This window comes from Python bivittatus, unplaced genomic scaffold (assembly GCF_059951505.1).
Source record: "Python bivittatus isolate LINGU-HERP-01145 unplaced genomic scaffold, Pbiv_v1 ctg000410_np1212, whole genome shotgun sequence".
NCBI classification, from domain to species: Eukaryota; Metazoa; Chordata; class Lepidosauria; order Squamata; family Pythonidae; genus Python; species Python bivittatus.
The window spans coordinates 382,643-405,267 of record NW_028277067.1 but is presented as its reverse complement, the minus strand read 5'-3'; the positions used below and the strand labels follow the sequence as shown (position 1 = coordinate 405,267).

The 22,625-nt window shown below is 42.9% G+C and overlaps 1 protein-coding gene across 1 annotated transcript in view; it reads right to left on the bottom strand.

The window, feature by feature from the left end:
• Positions 1–7,912: 7,912 nt before the first annotated feature.
• Positions 7,913–22,625, bottom strand: part of LOC107326497 (uncharacterized) — a 50,043-nt gene continuing 35,330 nt past the window's right edge. Inside the window, exons 4-14 of the mRNA XM_088143280.1 lie at positions 18,789–22,568; positions 17,558–17,758; positions 15,947–16,065; positions 15,583–15,641; positions 13,791–13,945; positions 12,826–12,891; positions 12,488–12,647; positions 10,919–11,080; positions 10,521–10,627; positions 10,240–10,301; positions 7,913–9,462 (exon numbers count right to left, since the gene is read on the bottom strand). Coding sequence (XP_087999406.1) covers positions 9,424–9,462; positions 10,240–10,301; positions 10,521–10,627; positions 10,919–11,080; positions 12,488–12,647; positions 12,826–12,891; positions 13,791–13,945; positions 15,583–15,641; positions 15,947–16,065; positions 17,558–17,758; positions 18,789–22,568 — 4,910 coding nt within the window. The 3' untranslated portion in view covers positions 7,913–9,423. The remainder of the gene's footprint in view (positions 9,463–10,239; positions 10,302–10,520; positions 10,628–10,918; positions 11,081–12,487; positions 12,648–12,825; positions 12,892–13,790; positions 13,946–15,582; positions 15,642–15,946; positions 16,066–17,557; positions 17,759–18,788; positions 22,569–22,625) is intronic.

Here is a 22,625-nt window from a genome sequence, read left to right as displayed (position 1 = left end):
GAATAGAATGGATAGCTTTTATCCTAATAGGGCAGGGCACAAATATCATAAGTGGCCCTATTGTCTTGTGTGAAAAAAGCAAATCTGGCTCAGATTTTATCATGTTGACAATAGCATTTAGAAACCCTTAAGATTAATTCCACATTCCAGTTGAAAATGACCAGCCTGAGATATCAATTGACAGGCAAAACAAATGAATGGAAACTATACTGTCTGTAGAAATGCTTTCCCATCAAACTACTTGGATGGCAGTGAGAACTTAATTCTCCATCATTAGTCCATTCTATATTGGGATCAGAGATTTATGCTCATTGCTTGCCTTTCTACCTAATTACACATTATATGGAAAATGTGAAAAACTGTTTTAAATATGTTGTTTCTTTCACTTTAACTGAGATACAGAACCCAGCCACTATGGGTTTTCAGGAAGAAATCTTTCCAGTTTGATCTGGAGATGATGGGCGCTGAACCTGGGACATTCTGCATACACAACATGTGCACTGAGTTACACCTCCTTTAAAAGAGATACTATATTATAATGCATTATGGAAGAGTGCGTTGTAACCATCTTATTTGGAAGCAACTAGTAGATCTGTACTCTGATTAGATGCAAACTCTGAACAGAAGGATTCAGAGTAATGTTTAATTCATCCAAGGTGGAATGGATATCTCTAACTTGCTCCCCCCATTATAAAGTTTTGCCTTTGATATGTAGTTCAAAAGCAAAACTTTATAAGAGTATAAAAAGGACAATGGGTTGCTTTGCCTACTTACAAAGTGAGATTTAAAAAGTAGCATTTTTGGCACTTGCTTATGCAATTCCTTGGTGGGGAGAGAGACCATTAGAGGAGTCACAATAACTCTTACAATTTGTTATCCTAATCACAGTCTTTTGGAAAAACTGCAAGATCATGAGGTTTGGAAAGAGATGTTATATTCTCTGTTACTGCAATCACACCTCATTATTCAGGACTGTTTTCTGTGCATTGTGTAGGTAGCAATGCTCTTTCTTGTTATCAGCTTTTTAAAAGCGTCATTTATTTATTTATTTATTGTGTAGGTAGCAATGCTCTTTCTTGTTATCAGCTTTTTAAAAGCGTCATTTATGTATTTATTTGTTTGTTTATTTATCAAATTTGTCACCACCCATCTCACTGAAGTGACTCTGGGCGGTTTACAAAAGAGATAAAATCAATTAAAATACAGTATAAAAACAATCTTAATAAATTCCAAGAATGATGGAGAATTGATAAATAACTTGGGGAGCGCCATCAGGGCGCTAACCACCCCCAGGAATGATTGAGCTCCTATCACCCCCATGCAAGCTTGCAGAGCCAGGTCTTTAATCCTTTCTGGAAAGCCGGGAGGGTAGGGGGCTGATGTACCTCTGGGAGGAGAATATTTCAAAGGGTGGGGGCAATGGCAGAGAAGGCTCTCCTCTTGCTGACGGGGTCTGCAACATGCCTTCTCTGCCTGTCTGGGTGGGTAATGCGTATCTTCCTTCTGCACTTGTCCTGACTTGCAGTTTAACAGGACATAATCATACCCAAGTAACACCAATCTTCTCCCTTGCTCTCATTGCGCTGACCTCACCTTATTGATGGCCCATGAAAAAAAAAGCCTGAATTCATAATTAGGTATACAAGTACAGTATTTTCCCCTTTTAGCTGCTATCAAAACATAACTTGAAGGTGTGTCAAAGCATCTGTAATGCTTTGCCCTACATTATTTTGGAGGAGAAGTTAACTTTATGGCTGTGACTGGGGGTGTATTTGAAGAGTACAGTGGTACCTCGGGATACGAACGCCTCTACTATCGAACTTTTCGGGTTACGACCAGCTCCGACCGCAAAAATTTACCTCAATGTGCGAACTCCGCCTCGGGATACGGTCATTTTTCCGCCCTGACACGTGGTCCACGGCCATTTTCTCACCCCTGACACGTGGTCTGCGGCCATTTTCCCGCCGTGCCGCGCGGAGCCCGGCCATTTTCCCGCCCGACACATGGTCCGCGGCCATTTTCCCGCCCCGCCGCGCCCGGCCGTTTTCCCGCCCCGCTGCGCGGCGCCCGGCCATTTTCCCGCCCCTGACACGTGGTCCGTGGCCGTTTTCCCGCCCCGCCACGCGGCGCCTGGCCGTTTTCCTGCCCCGCCGTGCGGCGCCCGGCCGTTTTCCCGCCCCTGACGCGTGGTCCGCGGACGCCAGAACGGATTAATGGTAATTACATTGAACCTTATGGGAAAATTTGCTTCGGGGTGCGACCAAATTCGGAGGGCGGAACGGATTAACCGGATTTACATTGAACCCTATGGGGAAATTTGCGTCGGGTTACGACCAACTCGGGATACGCCCAGAGTCACGGAACGGATTAAGTTCGTATCCTGAGGTACCACTGTATTGGAAGGTGTAGGCATGCTTCCCCTGCTCCACCATCCATAGCTGATCTCCACTCTGCAGCCATTTTTTCCCTTGCCTTTGTTCTCTTCATTAGCACACTGTTTCCTGAATCCCTTTCATACCCATCATCTCTCGACTCCTATTTTTGCCAACAAAAGAAATAAATGTTCATTATTTTATTTGAGAAAGAAAAGGAAGTGTTTTGTGTTATTCTGGTCTAACGGTGGTTTGCAATGTATCTTTAACTTTAGATGTAGTTCTTTCACAACGTCTCATCTTTTTAAGTAGGGAAGTGGTCAAACTGATGCTCATAAATATGAGGAAAAACGTGAAAAAGGCACTGCTTCAGCGGTAATACCCAGGCTTAGCGTGTATGTGATCTAGGATGAATTATCATAAGTCACAGGACTGGAAAAGGCTTGTTGGTTGAAGGCAATGGAATATCACAGAAAGGTATTATTTTCACTGAGAAATGGTATAATACAGCTACTGGTTTTATCATAAATAGCACTGGATTGAATAAAAGTCTGTCAGCACGGCTTTCTGGAAACAACCCTCTACATAAGACAATTCTCTACTTTACTGTGCAGAATCTCCCTCATCAAATTGTTGGGAGTGGGAAGCCAGAACTATCAGAGGCAAAGAACACTAAACCTGGGCTCTCCTGAGATGACAATAAAGCAGGAGAACATTGGTTTGGCACTCTTTCAAAACTCCACATTCCACAAACCTACTGAATGTCAGGGGGGCTCTGATCCTTTTTTCATCATGGAAGAAAAAAAGAAAGAACAGCAGTTAAGGAGAATGCCTGAGGACCAGAAAGGGCATGTTTGCACCAGTCTGAAGTGGCCAAAAGGCATGATCCCACCCACTATGGGTGACTCAACTGCATCACTGAAAGAGTGGTTTGTGAAGTATATCAGATTTTATATAACATGAATGCTGTGAGCTGCTGTTAGCTTAAGTGGGACAACCCTAATTTAACAGTGATATAGCTAAGGATGGCTTCAGTCTATTTCACACATGAGTTAGGCATGAGAGGATAATAATGCCATAGGGAGATAGTAGAATAAAGATGTTGCTATGAGATGTTTGTAGTATGGTTAGATATAAGAGTTGAGCATTGATTAGATTCACCTTGAGTTTAACTCTGGTGTTGGGGCAGGTCACAGGAGATAGTCTTGGCAGCCACTTGTTCATATGGCTTCATTTTTTTAGCTTGAGGATATGGATAGGGTTTGTAAAGAGCTGTGGGCCACCACTTGCTTTCTTGACTTTTGCTCCCCTTGCTGATTAAATCAGCCATGGCAGGACTGGTTCCATGTTTATGAATGATTCCTTGAGTGTGCGATGTGACTCCATCTTAAGGAGAGAATACAGGAACTTTATTGAAAAAGATTCCTTGACCTGGAATAATTGTGAAATAGCCCTCTTTCAAATATCCCATTCCCAGATAAGATGACTGAGAAGGTGGTGGCCTCATAGTTCCAGAAGCACTTGGATGAAACTGATATCTGGACCTATTTGAATTAGGAACTCACCCAGGATCTAGTACCGAGGCTGCTTTGGTTGCCTTGGTGAATGACCAACATTGGAAACTAGGTTGGTAGAGTGTGAATCTCCTAGTTCTCTTGAACCTCTCAATGGCCTTCAGTGCTAAATACCATGTATCATTTTGGACAGTCAGGTAGGACTGAGCAGGAAGCACTCATGTAGTTGTTTCAGTCCTTTCTGTCCCAACTGTCCAGAAGGTGGTGCTAGGACACTGCAGTTGTAAGACAAATATTACAATAGTTAAAAAAATATTAGACATTAGAGAAATACTGAAACCATATTGTCTTCTGCTGTCTTCCAGGCAAGTAGTGCATTCTCTCAAGAGTTCAGGTTCCATTTAGACCTCAGATTCCAGCAAAATCACTAATACAAGTAAGAGTTTGGCTTGAGGAGGACTTCAGACATGAACACTATTTTGGACAAATGTAGCTCAGAGGAGATGATGTATGACATATTATGCTGCAGCTTCCCCTAGTTTGAAGTGCTATAGGGATATTCAGTCACAACTCCCATTATATCCAACAAGTATACTCAGTAGCTGGCTAGGATTGGCTGGGAATGACTATAGTTATAATCCAACCCCTTTGAAGGCTCATATTGGAAAAGGCTGTTACACTTAGGGTTACCAGATATCTGAACAGGCAAAGGAGGACACAGACAATTGGAAAGTAGGACAAATAGGGGGAAAAGGGGGACACACTATTCAACTCTCTTGGCATCCACGACAAAAATTACAGCAAAAAACTGCAAAAAATGTACTTAGGCCTACATGTATATGAAATTACTTTTCCAGCATCAGAAAGACTGGGTTTTCAATAGCAATATTTTTCCAACAAATTTCTGTTTTCAAGAACATAGGCTAGCGATAAAGTAGAATTGACGATGATGCACTTTTCAAATTTTACCATAGAAACTTTTGATGAATCATGTGATTTCCAGGCTTCAATGATCACAGATTTGAAGGGGCTGGATTGAAGACAATTGCTGGAATCAGAAAATAAATTAAATAATGTAAATCTAGTTTGTGGAGTCTGTCAACAGACAAGGAAACAAAAGAAGCAGACAGTTCACAATACACGAAAGTTTGAATGACTACTGTTGTGAAAACAGTCCCAAAAAACCCAAGACATTCAAAAGGCTGGACAATATTTGATTTTAATGCTATGCCTGCCAGATGGAGGACATGAGGACAAAAAGGAGGATCTGTTCTCCCTGTGCCAGACATCTGGTAACCCTAGTTATACTTGATCTCCTTCACAAAGGTCCATATGGAAAATATCTCTATGTATTTAACATGATGTCTCCAAATTTTATCTAAATGACCACTCCTGATCTCTGGACAAATGAGTTGTATATTGCCTAGTTTTGAAAACATTATGCTTTTTGTCAGAAAACGACAGACACCGGTTCGGTTGTCCAGTAGACAGAAGTTTTTTTATTGGGCACGTTTGCAAAGGTGGGTCCCTCCCGCAGCAATGGAGGAACCCCGAAACAAGGTCTGACAGGTTTTTTATACCCCCTATCTGTCCTCCCCCTCCTAAGAGGGCTTGGCTCACAATCTCACCTTTTTTTATCGCCCCGGAGCGCCGCTAATTAACCGCAAAACCGCAGACATTCCACTTTCCGAATCCAATCAGCGCAATACACATTGCAATACCCACTTGACCCAACAGCCGCCCCCTGCCGTTTCTCTTCACTCTGGTGCGAACGTGCCTTCTGCCTGCAGTCTTTCCTCTCTCCTGCCGTCCCCCCCAAGGCTGCCCCATGGTGCACAGCGCTCTCCCCTAGCAAACATGGTTCGTTTGAGGCCCTCACTTCTCCCTGCCTTCTCACACTTTTATACATATATAAAAAAGAAGGAAGTGCATTTTTTAAATTTTGCCATCTCCTCTTGATACTACCTCACATTTTTCTATCTTGATTAGAACTTTAAACTAATATTAATTTTGCTTTTTTCTTTGTTTGAAGCCTTTTGTATGACATCTTACAGTCCAGGAAGAAAATGGAAATGTAGACAAAATTTCAACTCAAAAGTTCTTTGTTCTTTTTTTTTAATCTGTGAAACATTTCCCATGTTCTCTTAATGGGATCAAGATGGGATTTGGTGGGTTAAATTATGAAACCAAGAGAGACTGAGTTGAAAGACTAATTGTATTGTGGGTGGATGAAAGGATGGCATTTATCTCTTCAGTGAGTGAAAAGGGAATAAAGTTTTTCTTAATAAGGTGCTGTGTAGCACTTCCCCCATCTCAGCCAGCATGTGCGAAAGCTGGAAGAGACTTCTGTGCATGTGCAGAAGCCTCTTCTGATGCTTTCATAGTTGACTGGAAATCTCTTCCAGCTATTGCTAAATACTAGTAAGACAAATGAAGTAAAATAAAGTTCCCAACTCACTTTACTCTTAGATGGGAGAGACTTATTTTGCTTCACAAAGGAACTTTGAGTCACCTTGTGTGAAATGGGCAGCTATATAAATATGATAAATAAATAAAATAAACTTTGCTTTATTGAAGCAAAGCACACCCTTGCAGTTCTTGACAACTTGATTGCCTCAACACTTTTTCAGACTTCAAAGGGATAGGTATTACTGTGGATTCCTGCTGCAAAGGGGAAAGCCATAAGCAATCATAAATTAAATATTTCATCAAACTACTAGAAGAAATAGGAATTATAGCTTTTCACTTCTATCAAAACCACAATATTGAGATTTCACACTAAGGTTTACCATTAGTACTAGACTATGAACAATCCCTAATTTGCCTGACAAAAGTGGCATAAAAATACTTGCACATACATAGATACATACATACATCATGTTCCAATATCAGATTCATCCAGGTTGGCCAGGTTTGATGCAAACATCCCATCAAGGGTTCCATTCTAGAAAAAAATGGTTTGTCCTTTCAGGCACTGTCCCCCCCCGCCCCCCCATTTCTGAATAACTCAGTTCATACACTGATCAAGAACTCTAACTAAAATGGTCTTACATAACTGCAGGTATGAGGAAAGAGGAGCAGGGAGGCCTGGTAGTTAGGTGAAAAGCTATTAAATGCCAAAACAAGGCTGAATTCTTAGATTGTGATGACAAAATTAAATGGTTCCATGAAAACATAACAGCTGCCCTTTTTAAAATTTGAAGCGATAGCTTGTTTGGTTTGGATTGTGCACATTGTGCCCAAGTGTGAGACCTGCTAGTCATTCTTGTCTGTACCAGCATTCGTCTTTTTCCCCTCAAGCCAGCAGCCATAACGTGTAAAAAATCTCTCATGCTTTAACACTCACTATCTCAGAGAAGCAAAGTCAGATGATCATTAGTGGGTGGGAATCAGACAGGTGCTTATCAGCCATTTCAAGCTGATGATGGCAGGTCCCCTTCCTTCAGGTCCTTGGTTAGCCTTGTCTGCCATTAGGCTGGAATTTAGTGCTGAGACAGCTTTGGTCACACTTGTAGATGACCTGTGGCTGAGCCGGGATGGAGGTGGTGCAGCCATCCTTGTGCTCCTTGATCTCTCAGTGGCTTTCAATGCTGTCAGTCATGGTATCCTTCTGGCTCAGCTCCGTGGGTTAGGGACTGGGAGCACCATTTTATGGTGGTTCTCTTCGTTTCTCCAGGGCCAGTTCCAGTCAATGTTGGTTGTGGGGTGGAGATCACTCCCTAGGTCTCTCCTTTGTGGAGAGCTGCAGGATTCCACTCTCTCTCCCCTCCTTTTCAACATCTACCTAAACTGCTGGGTGAGGTCATCTACCAGTCTGGGGTTCAGTATCATCAGTATGCTGATGAGACCCAGTTATATGTTTTAACCCTGAGCCAGCTGAATGAGGCTGGCAAGATTCTGTCCCACTGCCTGGAGGCTATGTGGTTTGGATGGAGAAGAGCTGTGAGACTAGACTGAAGCTGCCATAACTAAAGATGAAGCAGGCACATAAGCAGAGAGGACAAAAAGCCAAGAATCTTGTCTAAAGGATCCATTCGGGGAGGTAGATAAGAAGAAAATAAGTTTTCTCAGAGACACTCTTGTTTTGTGTCCCTGACAAAAGCTGGCAAAACCCATGACCAGAAGTCGTAGTTTTCTTCAGGAAAGTTGTTTTGAATCATAAGTCCCCAGATGATGGAGCTTGGAGAGGCAGCCAAACTCAGGAACACATTTATTTTCTTTTTCTTTTTCTTTCCTTTTTTGTCTCTTCTTCTCAAGATCAGGGTAAGCAACCTGATGCCTTTCAGATGTTTTGAACTTCTGCTTCTAACAGTCATACTCAAAATGGCTAACAGAAAGGGATTGTGGGGACTGTATTACAAAACATATAGTAGGCGCAATGTTTTGATGAGACAAAGACTCAGGAGCCAACAAACTCCCTAAATGCAGCATAATTTATGATAGCTTTATCAAGCAGATAGAAGTTAAGAGCAGGTTCCAATATGTCATTCAATAGGGCTTGATCTTATCTTACTTATATTTTCTGACATACTTTCCTTCATAATTAAGCTTCTATGTTCACTTTCTTGCACATATTCATCAACTCAGTTGATGAGAGCCTGTTCAGTGTAGTGGTTAAGGTGTTGGCCTAGAAACCAGGAGACTGGGAGTTCTAGTTGTGGCTTAGGCATGAAAGCCAGATGGGTGACTTTGGGCCAGTCACTCTCCCTCAGCCCAATTCACCTCAAAGGGTTGTTGTTGTGGGGAAAATAGGAGGAGGAAGGAGTATTGGTATGTTTGCCACCTTGAGTTGTATATGAAAAAAAAAGGTGGGATAAAAATCTAAAAAAAAAAAACCTCCATAAGATCACCTTCATTCATAATTTTTAAATCTTTTCTTTTGGTTTCACAGACACACACAATTTACACACACACCCCTACCTTCCATTTTATTCATTAATTCATACTCTTCTTTGATTTGCCAATCTTGCATTTGAAGTTGCTGTCTTTCATATGCCACAATAGGACCATAGATAGGCTTATTTTGTCTATCATAGTTTTGGACAACTGAGTCTTTTACTTAAGATGGATAAGGTGTAGATTAGATTACCAGGCTTAGTCACACCAGTATCAGTTTTAGCACATTTTGGCTACCATACCACCAGTGCAGCCAAAGCCCAGTTTTACCTTGAGCATGTTCATGCTGTTCTATGCAAACCAGATCCTAATATAGAGATAGCTTTGCAGGCCAACATACTCTTGCTTGCATCCCACCAACTAGGAGGTATCTACAGCACAGAGACACACACTCATAATAAGACCTAAGGCATGAATAAATGAAAGGCCAGCCACAAATGTTAAGGCAGTTGGTAGGGTGAATCTTATTCTCATATTTATTTACATATATATATATATATATATATATATATATATATATATATAATCTGTTCAATCATCCTGTAGATAAATATTCAATACTGTACAGTTGTTAGGATAGTAAATTTGTTGATTCATGTCTGCTACTCAAGAAGGAGGTTCAGGATGGGCTCTATGTGAGATCAACACTCAGTCGCTACTATTGGCTTCTGGAAATGTAGCTGCAAAAAAAGAAGTATAAACAAAGTTCTGAGGTCCATGGAAAAGCAGGTTTCATCTGAAACCAGAAGAAACAAATTTGCACATAATACAGCCAAGGTTGAATTTTAGTCATTGATCCACATACAGAGAAAATATGTTTATGTATGTACTGTATGTGTGAAAGGGTAGGATGTTATCAATTTTGGGAAGTAAAACAGAAATCTAACTATTGCCAATAGTTTTTAATAATTTCTGGAGAATAGCCATAATCCCCAACAACATTCTAGTAAAGGACCCCAAAATTTGATTACTATCCCAAATTGAACACAAAACCTGAGCTTGGTGGAATACAGCTATACAAAACTAGTAAAAACTTTTAGTATACGTTTGGATGGAAACCAAATTTGGAATAGGTTAGTTTATACCATCTATTTTGGTATTCTGCTTATATTATATAATCTTTTAAAATAAAGAATAATTAAAATAAAAAAGAGAAAAAAAAATCTGCTTACAGTCCCAGCATACTACATCATTCACATGCTCATTTGCAAGCATCAACAATAAAAAGTTCAGCTCTAAGTTGTTGTTGTTGTTGTTTAGTCGTTAAGTCGTGTCCGACTCTTCGTGACCCCATGAACCATATTGCGCCAGGCCTTCCTGTCCTTCACTGCCTCCCTGAGTTTGCTCAGTTTCATGCTCATTGCACTCAGCACACCATGCATGTCTTGATACCCGTCTCCAGATTACACATGGCAGTATCTGCTTTCTGCTGGAAAGATACATTCAGTTATACATACCTGTACTGAAGTATCTACTGAGTCGAGACATGGGTTGAAGGTTTTATTTTGGTTTAGATGTTCTAAAGAAAAATCCAAATAACTAGAATGAGATATTGGCCGTAAGTATGAAAGCCCCCTTCATCCCATCAATGGTCTTTCTGGATACATAAGTAACAGTTCCTTGTATTTCATCAGCGTTTTGGGTCTAAGCGCTGGAGACCAAGTTTTGACTCTCAATCAGCAAACCTTCCATGCTGCCTCTGCTTGCCACAGCTTTCATCTTGCTCATGAATACTTACCATCCCAGGAGGAGACTGATGCTTTATTCATGATGCCCAGACCCCCTGAGGGTATCCATTCTTCTTCTCCCTCCTGTCCATACCAGATGCCAGCATCTACAGACCAGCTGCAAGAAAAAACACAGGACACTATAAAAATCCAATGTAAAAACCTTACTCCTGTGGCACAGGTGATTTTCTCCACTATTGTGCATGGCACTTAGGGCTACCAACTCTTTGGTTCTCTCATAAAGGTAGCCCCTTATATTTTAAATAACCCCAAATAACCTCCATACATTGCTCTGAAATATTTCAAGACTTCTGGATTTTTCTCATTAGGGCATCCTTCCCAGTCAGATGGTCCAGGGTCCATTATCTCCTCTGCTGCTACGTACACTTGGACTTCCTGGGTTTCTTACCTTTCCCTAGACTTCTTCCGCTTGGCTCTGATGAGGAGCACAGTCAGGATGATACTGACCACAAAGAGCACTGCCAGTGGAAGACCAAGGCCCAGAGCGCTCTTTTGGATGCGTAATTGGCAGTGACTATCCATATATAAAAATGTGTCCAAATTATCACAGCTATGGGAGAGAAATGGAAAAAGGTAAGACACTCTTCCTCTTCTCCAAACCCCTCAGGCTTCCTCTGGACAGTTACTACTGTCAGAATATAGAGACAATAGTGTAATCGACTCAACAACCTGAAAAGGCAGTTTCATGAATCTGTAAGTGCAATGTTTATAGTGTAGCCTTTATTGCTTTTTTTTCCTTTTTTTTTTGTGGTAATACATTAACTTGAAAAGCAGTGGTATTGCAGAGTCTGATAGCAGTCCATGGGGAGATGGATAACCAAAAAAAAAGGGGGGGGGGACTTTTCAGTTTAGCAAAATGAAAGCGAAAGTAGGGAAGGCTAATCATCACTAATTGCCACTGTAGAAGAAAGTCTGGCACCAAATCCTACCTTGGGGAAATTGCATGTTTAGTTGTGCCAAATTAAAAACTATGTCTAAATCCTCACATCAGGCTAAACCACTGTTTGCTTATAAGAAATTTCCTGATTAGTACTTCACTCATTCAAGTCACGCCCCACCTCTCCAAACTATGCTGCTAACCTTGCAGAATTTATGTTAGTACATAAAGAGAGCTTCTTTAAGAGCTTTTTAATCCAAATACCAAACTCCCTCTCTTTCTTTTCACAAAACTTGGCATTCCAATTAAATTACATTATCTTACTTTTCTTATTCTCTGCATTTTCATAAAGGTTGTACTTTTAATTTGTATTTTGTTAGCAGTCTTGTTAGTAATTATCATGCAAAAGTTAAGAAAATTGTGGGTTCTGAATGCAAAAAAGTTTGGGAAGCTGGGAGAACACCACCATTATAAGTGCCATCGGAATTAATAGCTACTTCTTTTTTTTCGTCAGGACATTAATTTAGCAGATGTTGAAAAAGCACAAGCAAGAAGAAAAGCAGCAAAAAAGAAAAATGTAAGGAAAACAAAAAGATTTACAAGCAATATAAGTTGAAATAAACACATTTGAAATGACATAGGATTACTGCTGCATATTAAAGTATCTCATATCAGTTTAAGACTTCAGAACATTTTAAAAATCATGTTGATATTCAGTGACTAACTATAGCCAATATGATACGAATGATAACTTATAATGAAGAGTTAACAAAATTTTCTGTCTAACCAGAAAATCTTTAACAAATCAGGAAAAAAATTATTCAGGCCTTATGTTAAGAGAAACCAGACCTCAGATGTGGTACTCACCTATATATAACATGGTAATCTATAAATGATTTCTAATTTGAGTTAAATTCTGTGCCAGACTTAGTTTTCAAATACAGACAGTGACATAGATGCACGTTCCCACAGTTTAGTTTGCCATTCTTCTACAGAGGGAATTGTTATTTCAATCTCCAAGTAGTTGGTGGGCTGGATCTAGGGGCTCTTTTGCCACAGCTACTCCTTCTATTTACTTACATGCACTGGGGGCCTATTTCAGAGATGCGACACATGCCGTTGAAGCAGTTGATGGAGTTTGGGGTATCTTTAGTGCATCTGGAGACACAGCGCAAAACACCTGTTGTTGTATTGGCATAATAGTAGTCTGCAAACTGCATACTAATTTTTTTGCAATATTCTAGAAGAGAAAAAGAGGCGCTTATCATCCATGAACAATATGATCAGTACAAACAAAAGGACTATACCAAAATATGATCTGAAGACAGAAGATGCAGCAAGCTGAGTTATGGGATTAACACTGGAAGTGGGCATAAAGAAATTGGAGGAGATCCACCCATCCCCTTACTGGAGCTTACCTTCTGCAGAAAAAGATGAGGAGGTGCTAAGAACTGGATTAGGCATAGGAAGGAAGCACAAGGATTCTGGAAAAGAATGATATAGTTGTATTAAGGATGATTAGGCTGTTTCTTCTCTGAATTTATCTCTTCCAAGATTCTTCTGCATCTCATAAAATGCTGGTATTAAATATAAGGATAATCTTTTTGAAGCATTTCTGTGGTGGAATAAATTTTCAATGAGATGTCAAAAGTTCACCAGTGTTAAGTTTAAAACCAGATGTAATGACAGAATTAGAAAATATCTCTGAATCAACTTGACCAAATTTCGGGATCAAAATAAATCTAAACATTCTGAATGTTGTAAAAAAAAACACAACCCAGTATTTTGAGTTTGGTAAATATTCTTTGAGCTACAGTCCAGGAGAGCATCAACAAAATTAATATCTTCAGTCAAACCTTGCTTTGTTTCGACACCTCACATTTCACACTTGATATCTCAATACTTAATAGTTTCTTATCTTAAGTGATCCCAACACCTAAGAACCAACCAAAAATGAACAGAAAAGTAAGGTCAGCAGGCAGGAAGGCAAGTATATAAGTGACTTCAAAATGCTTTGCAGGTTTGGAGGGTAGAAACAGTGCCACATGGAAATACCAATAGGCAAAAAAGATCAGAATTACTAGCTGGATTTAACTGGATGTGAAGGTGCAGCCTTGAGGAATATTCTCATGAAGCATATTTGGGTATATCTTCTGTCTAACTGATGTGCATCTTCTTATGCATAATACATATTTATATTTACAGCTATAGTAATAGTGATTTGTTTAGCTATAAAGCTGTAAGCCTCTGGTGCTCATCTTAACCAAAGAAAGCTACACTTACTTGCAGAAATAGTCCTGAAATTCCCGTTTGTCTCTCAGGAGTGGTAAAAATATTCAAACCTTTCACTCAGATCAAAGAGTTTTACCCAGCCAGCACTTACCCAAAGTGTCATTACACTCCTGGGTGGAATTGATGGTTTCCAGTTTCTGCTTCACTGAATTTGTAATAAACTCCTTCTGCTTCTCAATCATGGACAATTCATTTGTTATTACAGTTTGGAAGATGACTTCATGGATCACAACAACGCTGCCTTTCCTAAGAGAGCAATGAAGGAAGTGTAATATCTGCTGAGCCATCATTTTGTTTCTTGATCAGAATTTAAGACATATGCTTCTAGCCTTCCTTCCTCCAACAAGCTCAAGATGGGATATGTGGCTTTCTCCCACTCAATTCTTTTTGAGCCAGGGCCATCAGGTAAGCCTCATGATTGTAGTTTCAACCTGGGTCCTTAATCCTAGTGTAATTATATGTTTCATGGTCATCACTGTGTGAAACAAGCAGCACAAATCTCTCTGGGTTAGTCAGAAGTAAAGTTTTATTGGAAGCGTTTGCAAAGGCTGGTGGGCTTCGTTGCAAATAAGAAGCCACACACACATACACACTCTGGCCTAATTATATACATTCCCGATTGCAAGTCCCTCCCCTTTTCCCCATTGGCTAAGGTACTCTGGGTGTACAGTCTTTCCGGCCACTCTATGATTTCTCCCTGGTCCCTCCCACCTCATCTATGGTAATTGCTCAAGGTTTCAGCTAATTGCATTATACTGATGAAGATTGCTCCAAATTAATTTGCATTTACATTGTCCCACATAAGGAGACAACTTCCTCTCCATCTGCCACTATTTGATAACCATAACACTTAACACTACTTCCTTATCTCTCACACAGCTGCACTCTTAGCATGCTCAAGCTACTATTTCTTTGTCAATAATAACATATTTTATCCATCTCTCACATCACTGAACAGAAGCAGTGTTTATGTTGGGAAACTACTTTATTTACATTGGGGAGCTAATTCTGGTTTGCTAGTAGATCTCTTCAGGTATTTTCCTGAGCACATGATTGCTGAAAGTATGTAAAGGGATTAGAGATATATGCCGTCTTCAAAGTCATTGTGCATGCCTGCTCCCCAATGCCAGATTTAGACTTGGTGAGGCCCTAAACTATATAAAGCTTGGAGGCCCCTTGTTAAAAAGTTACACCAGAAGGTGTCACAAAGGTATGTACTAAAACAGGACCTTGGGTCACCACAAAAAAATTGAAAACATATATGCCTTTTAATTATTTAATAGCAAAGTGAAAAGTACAAATTATTTTCAAATGGATGCATTTACTGATTACATATTTATCATTTGGCTGGTTTGATCTCTCTCATAGACTATAATATAGTATACCCTGGAAACAATACTTAAAGGTAATTTTTAAAATAATTTTAAGATACATTAATATATACACAAATATATCAGGATCACTTTTATTAATATAAGTAATAATGAACTCATTTGCCAAATCAGAAAACGGATTTTTCAGAACATTTTGTGAGGCCCTGCGGATTATGAGGCCCTAAGCTGTATGCCTAATGCCAGCACTGCTGCTCCAACTCACACCATGACCTATCCACATTTAGCAGAGAAATCTAAAGAAGCATGACAAACCAAGATTCACAATGGCTCAGCAAACTACTCACACATTCAAGTGAACTGAGGCAGCAGAACCTGGCACATCAAGACTGCACTGTGGGAATGGAGCTCTTATAGAAGTTGATGGACTTCTCATTGGTGAACTGGAGCCAGAACCAATCCCAGGGCTTATTATTCCAAGCTCTGACACATGAATATAAGCCGCTAAAGAATTAAGTAAGATCTCAAGCAGATTCTACCTTAGGCACCCACCTCATACTGATAACCTTCACATCAACATATCCAGGGATATTTTCATATATGTTTTTCATCTACATTAGAGAAAATAAAACAAAAGCATAAGCAAGGCAAAAACCATCTAAGGAAAGAACATTTCCTAAGAAGCAAACTACACCTGGCATTTAGTATAAAGCACATAGCTATGTTTCCTCTAACATTTCCAGCTGCACAAAGTAGAGAGTTTGAGTGTGTCTGGGAAAGATAAGCTTTCTTGCAAAATATTAAGCCTTTACATTTTGATTAATGAAAAGCAGCGCATACAATAGTTTACATTTAACTGGTTTATCAGTGACAGTGACCAAGACAAGTGCATATACCTGGATCGAGTGATTCTTACCTGCTGCTTAAACTGAACTTCGATTTCCTTGTAATATGGTGAACCTGGGTCTTCCAATGTTTTATTATATACCTTGTTATCAACCTTCACCTGGGCTTCGACTGTAATAGGCACAGATACTAAAAAAGAGGAAAAGATGAGCTAGAAGAAATTTCTCACATAAGCTGGAAGAAATTACTGGGATTCTGAAGGCAGGCACTGAATGTGTTGACCCTCCCCAACATCATTTCTAAACAGATTTTTTAAAAAAATTTAAACATCAATGCCTAAATCCAAAGATCCACTGTGTTGCCTGAAGGTTATTTTTAGTTTATAGATAAAAGCAAACTGTTTATGATCGCATTGGATATGTCTCATTAATAACAAAGGCATTTTTGAGGCAGTCTCTAAGTCTGATTTCCAAAAATCTTTTTAGAGGAAGAAATGCCATGCAGCACAGCACTGGCAGTAACTTTCAGGGCCTCTGTAACCATGTGACAAAAAAACAACAGCAGATTGACCTTTTTATCTTATAGCTGGTGGATGGTACCAGCCTCTCTGAGCCATCCTGCCCAGGAAGATAGGAAGTGGCAGAACTATCTGTATTCTTGCATGATTGCATCCTACACTGAATTCAAAGGGAATTCTACTAGGCTACGCTTTCCAAATCTGAAACCTTCCAAATGCATTGGACAGCAATTATTCTTTTCCAATAGAAGAGAATTATCAAAAAGTGCCTGACCACTCAACCCATTACAGCACAACCAACACAAGCTTATGGAAAGGATAACACTACCATACATCAAAAACACCTCAGAAACAACCAGCAGACTATTACAACCACATGGCATCACTGTAGCATGCAACCCAATTAAAGCCCTCCAAAATACCTTAAGTAAATCAAAAGACCCAGTAGCCTAAGAAGAAAAAAGAGGAGTCCTCTACAACACATAGTGTAAAGATTGTAACAGCCACTATGTAGCACAGACAGGCAGAAGACTAGCAGAGCACATCCATGAACACCAACTAGCAGTCAGAAGACATGATGAAAACTCCTTAATTTCACAACAATGGACAGTCTCAACCATAGTTTTAACTGGGAAACTGTGAGCATCCTAGACCAAGCCAATTCCAAAAATGCTAGGGAATTCCTGGAAACAGGACAAATCAGCCATCAATAGACACGTAGAAATAAACCACATTTACACACCATTCAAAGGAGACCAAAAAAAAAAAAAAAAGCTAAGAAAGAAACAAAAAGATCAGAATACATCCTCTCCAGCAGCCAAAACCCACATAAGCATGGATTAACACCAGACAAACAATCAAGGAGAAACCAATACCCTAATCAAGGAACCACCAAGGGGAAAACCATACCCCCACTAACACTGGCAGGGCAAGCCACTGTATATAAACAGGGAGAAAACCCCACACTCACTAGCACTGATGATGTTACCTAGTTGGGTAATGAAACATCTGTAAGCAAACAACCAAGATCAGAGAGCACCAATTATTTTTATTCTATTATGATGGCAGATATAATCCAATATATCTGGAATGCAAGCAGTTTGAGAAAGCTGTAGCAGGCTGTCATCTGGAAAGAACCATCAAGCTCTCCTTGATTGTACTTACTATCTTTGACAGGGATCTCATCCACAGGAAACTCACACTTGGGCCCATAGAATAAATCCTCATTACAGATACATTTGATTCCATCATAGGTTCCACCATTGAGGCATTCTTGAACAGGGAACTCACACCTGGGCCCATAGAATAAATCCTCATTACAGATGCATTTGATTCCATCATAGGTTCCACCATTGTAGCATAGCTCTGGAAGAGAGAAGTCCTTACATGCTGATCTAATTTGCAAGTGATAATTTATTCTTATAAGATGATAATTTATCACAGTGGGATCTATATAAACAATCTAGCAAATAAATAAAATGAGCTCACATGAATTCATGTGACACCAAATCTCAACACTCTCTTCATCTCCTTCAACCTCTAAACTGACATCAGCTGACAGGAAGGATGGGGAGACAGGTCAATTTTAAAAGTAATGAAGTGAGAAATGTAGTCAGTTAAACTAAAGAGGCTTCTTTTAAAAAACAAAAGAAAAGTCTTGTCTCTTCCCTTTCCATTAGAAAGGTGTCTAAATCTGAGGACTGTTGACACTTCCAATCAATATAGATAATCTCTTCTTAACATGCTCACGTTGCAAAGGAATGATTCAAATCAGCACTGACAATGATGTCGATCATGAATGGATGTCTCCCAAAGAAGATTAGGGAGTAAATTCTGCATACCAGGCCTCCCTCCAGGTTTTAGCCAAAATTTGGCAAAACAAGATGAAAACAATTCTTTCAATGTCTGCACAAGCTGAAGCCTGTAAACATTCAGTGCTCTCATGTTCTTCTAGAACCCCGGCACAAGACAGATATTTCCCAAAGAAGATGTCCATCCCGCCATCCCAGCAGAAGAGGAGGGAGCTCCCTCTGGCCTTTCAAATGTTGTTGAGTCACCACTCTTAGCTGCCCCAGCCAACAGGCCCAACAGCAAGAGATGCAGGGAAGGGCACAAATATAATTCCCAGAATAGAAAAGCTAAGGCTTAGAGGCAAAATCATTTCATGCCAGATATGATTTTGGATAGATATGTGGTGCATACTGGGTCATCAAACTGGCACTCAATCAGCCCTATATCTTATCCATTTCTTATCAATCAAAACCTTTACGTTCTGCTTCAGACCACAGGTCACCCACATCTAATCACAGGAATAGATATAAAACCACTCATGACTTTTGCACCATTAAAAAATTGATTGAGCAAACATATGCATCAAATAAAAACTGCTGCTCACCTGCTGTGGTAGTTTGGATGGTGCTCTTGCCAATGGTAGTTTTGGTACTGGAAGTCTTGCTAGTACTCTGGCTTGTAGTAGTGGTAGGTGTGATAATTGTGGTAAATATGGAAGTGCTACGACTGGCAGTAATTGTGGGTGCTGTATTTGAAATCAGACCGCCTACTGTGCTACTTGTATGTGCTGGGGGGCTATGTGTAGTTATGGGGCTGCGGGTCTCACTGGAGAGAGTGCTCGTGGATGGTGTGGTTGAAGTGGCAACGTTGACGGTGCTAGTGGCCTGTGAGGGAGGGCTGGGTGTTGCACCCGCAGGAGAACTTGTAAAACTTGTGCCTACACTCCCACCGCTGACTTGAGTGCTGAGCGTTGTGGTGAAGCTATGCGTTCCCCCAGGGAGAGTACTTGGGGGAACCATGTCTATAGTCGGGGCGCTCAGCGGGGTAGTGCTGTTCACGGAAGTGCTGTGTGTGGGTGCATGGGTGTCTGGCTTGTCTGTGGGGCTCGGCGTAGTTGGGGAGACTTGAACTTCAGGCGAGGCAGTACTTGCAGATGCTGTGTTCGAAGTCGGACCGCTTACTGTACTGTTTGTATCTCCTGAGGGTCTGTGTGCCGTTGTGGGGCTGCGTGTCTCGCTGGAGAGAGTGCTCATGGATGGTGTGGTTGAAGTGGCAACATTGATGGTGCTAGTGGCCTGTGAGGGAGGGCTGGGTGTTGCACCTGCAGGAGAAGTGGTAAAACCTGTGGCTACACTCCCATCACTGACTTGAGTGCTGAGCGTCCTGGTGGAACTGTGCGTTCCCCCAGGGAGAGTACTTGGGGGAACCATGTCTATGGTCGGGGTGGTCAGCGGGGTAGTGCTGTTCACGGAAGTGCTGTGTGTGGGTGCATGGGTGTCTGGCCCGTCTGTGGGGCTCGGAGTGGTTGGGGAGACTTGTACTTCAGGCAAGGCAGTACTTGCAGATGCTGTGTTCGAAGTCGGACCGCCTACTGTACTGTTTGTATCTGCTGGGGGGCTGTGTGCAGTTGTGGGGCTGCGTGTTTCGCTGGAGAGAGTGCTCATGGACCGTGTGGTTGAAGTGGCAATGTTGACGGTGCTAGTGGCCTGTGAGGGAGGGCTGGGTGTTGAACGCGCCGGAGAAGTGGTAAAACCTGTGGCTACACTCCCATCACTGACTTGAGTGCTGAGCATCATGGTGGAGCTGTGCGTTCCCCCAGGGAGAGTACTTGGGGGAACCATGTCTATAGTCGGGGCGCTCAGCGGGGTAGTGCTGTTCACGGAAGTGCTGTGTGTGGGTGCATGGGTGTCTGGCCCGTCTGTGGGGCTCGGCGTGGTTGGGGAGACTTGTACTTCAGGCAAGGCAGTACTTGCAGATGCTGTGTTCGAAGTCGGACCGCCTACTGTACTGTTTGTATCTGCTGGGGGGCTGTGTGCAGTTGTGGAGCTGCGTGTTTCGCTGGAGAGAGTGCTCGTGGATGGCGTGGTTGAAGTGGCAATGTTGACGGTGGTAGTGGCCTGTGAGGGAGGGCTGGGTGTTGCACCTGCAGGAGAAGTGGTAAAACCTGTGGCTACACTCCCATCACTGACTTGAGTGCTGAGCGTCCTGGTGGAGCTGTGCGTTCCCCCAGGGAAAGTACTTGGGGGAACCATGTCTATGGTCGGGGTGGTCAGCGGGGTAGTGCTGTTCACGGAAGTGCTGTGTGTGGGTGCATGGGTGTCTGGCCCGTCTGTGGGGCTCGGCGTGGTTGGGGAGACTTGTACTTCAGGCAAGGCAGTACTTGCAGATGCTGTGTTCGAAGTCGGACCGCCTACTGTACTGTTTGCATCTGCTGGGGGGCTGTGTGCAGTTGTGGGGCTGCGTGTTTCGCTGGAGAGAGTGCTCATGGACCGTGTGGTTGAAGTGGCAATGTTGACGGTGCTAGTGGCCTGTGAGGGAGGGCTGGGTGTTGAACCCACTGGAGAAGTTGTAAAACTGGTGGCTGCACTCCCATCACTGACTTGAGTGCTGAGCGTAGTGGTGGAGCTGTGCATTCCCCCAGGGAGAGTACTTGGGGGAAGCATGTCTGTAGTCGGGGCGCTGAGCGGGGTAGTGCTCTTCACGGAAGTGCTGTGTGTGGGTGCATGGCTATCTGGCCCGTCTGTGGGGCTCGGCGTGGTTGGGGAGACTTGTACTTCAGGCAAGGCAGTACTTGCAGATGCTGTGTTCGAAGTCGGATCGCCTACTGTACTGTTTGTATCTGCTGGGGGGCTGTGTGCAGTTGTGGGGCTGTGTGTCTCGCTGGAGAGAGTGCTCGTGGATGGCGTGGTTGAAGTGGCAATGTTGACGGTGCTAGTGGCCTGTGAGGGAGGGCTGGGTGTTGCACCTGCACGAGAAGTGGTAAAACCTGTGGCTACACTCCCATCACTGACTTGAGTGCTGAGCGTCCTGGTGGAGCTGTGCGTTCCCCCAGGGAGAGTACTTGGGGGAACCATGTCTATGGTCGGGGTGGTCAGCGGGGTAGTGCTGTTCACGGAAGTGCTGTGTGTGGGTGCATGGGTGTCTGGCCCGTCTGTGGGGCTCGGCGTGGTTGGGGGGACTTGTACTTCAGGCAAGGCAGTACTTGCAGATGCTGTGTTCGAAGTCGGACCGCCTACTGTACTCTTTGTATCTGCTGGGGGGCTGTGTGCAGTTGTGGGGCTGCGTGTTTCGCTGGAGAGAGTGCTCATGGACCGTGTGGTTGAAGTGGCAATGTTGACGGTGCTAGTGGCCTGTGAGGGAGGGCTGGGTGTTGAACCCACCGGAGAAGTTTTAAAACCGGTGGCTACACTCCCATCACTGACTTGAGTGCTGAGCGTAGTGGTGGAGCTGTGCATTCCCCCAGGGAGAGTACTTGGGGGAAGAATGTCTGTAGTCGGGGCGCTCAGCGGGGTAGTGCTCTTCACGGAAGTGCTGTGTGTGGGTGCATGGCTATCTGGCCCGTCTGTGGGGCTCGGCGTGGTTGGGGAGACTTGAACTTCAGGCGAGGCAGTACTTGCAGATGCTGTGTTTGAAGTCGGATCGCCTACTGTACTGTTTGTATCTGCTGGGGGGCTGTGTGCAGTTGTGGGGCTGTGTGTCTCGCTGGAGAGAGTGCTCGTGGATGGCGTGGTTGAAGTGGCAATGTTGATGGTGGTAGTGGCCTGTGAGGGAGGGCTGGGTGTTGCACCTGCAGGAGAAGTGGTAAAACCTGTGGCTACACTCCCATCACTGACTTGAGTGCTGAGCGTAGTGGTGGAGCTGTGCATTCCCCCAGGGAGAGTACTTGGGGGAAGCATGTCTGTAGTTGGGGCGTTGAGCGGGGTAGTGCTCTTCACGGAAGTGCTGTGTGTGGGTGCATGGCTATCTGGCCCGTCTGTGGGGCTCGGCGTGGTTGGGGAGACTTGAACTTCAGGCGAGGCAGTACTTGTAGATGCTGTGTTTGAAGTCGGATCGCCTACTGTACTGTTTGTATCTGCTGGGGGGCTGTGTGCAGTTGTGGGGCTGTGTGTCTCGCTGGAGAGAGTGCTCGTGGATGGCGTGGTTGAAGTGGCAATGTTGACGGTGCTAGTGGCCTGTGAGGGAGGGCTGGGTGTTGCACCTGCACGAGAAGTGGTAAAACCTGTGGCTACACTCCCATCACTGACTTGAGTGCTGAGCGTCCTGGTGGAGCTGTGCGTTCCCCCAGGGAGAGTACTTGGGGGAACCATGTCTATGGTCGGGGTGGTCAGCGGGGTAGTGCTGTTCACGGAAGTGCTGTGTGTGGGTGCATGGGTGTCTGGCCCGTCTGTGGGGCTCGGCGTGGTTGGGGGACTTGTACTTCAGGCAAGGCAGTACTTGCAGA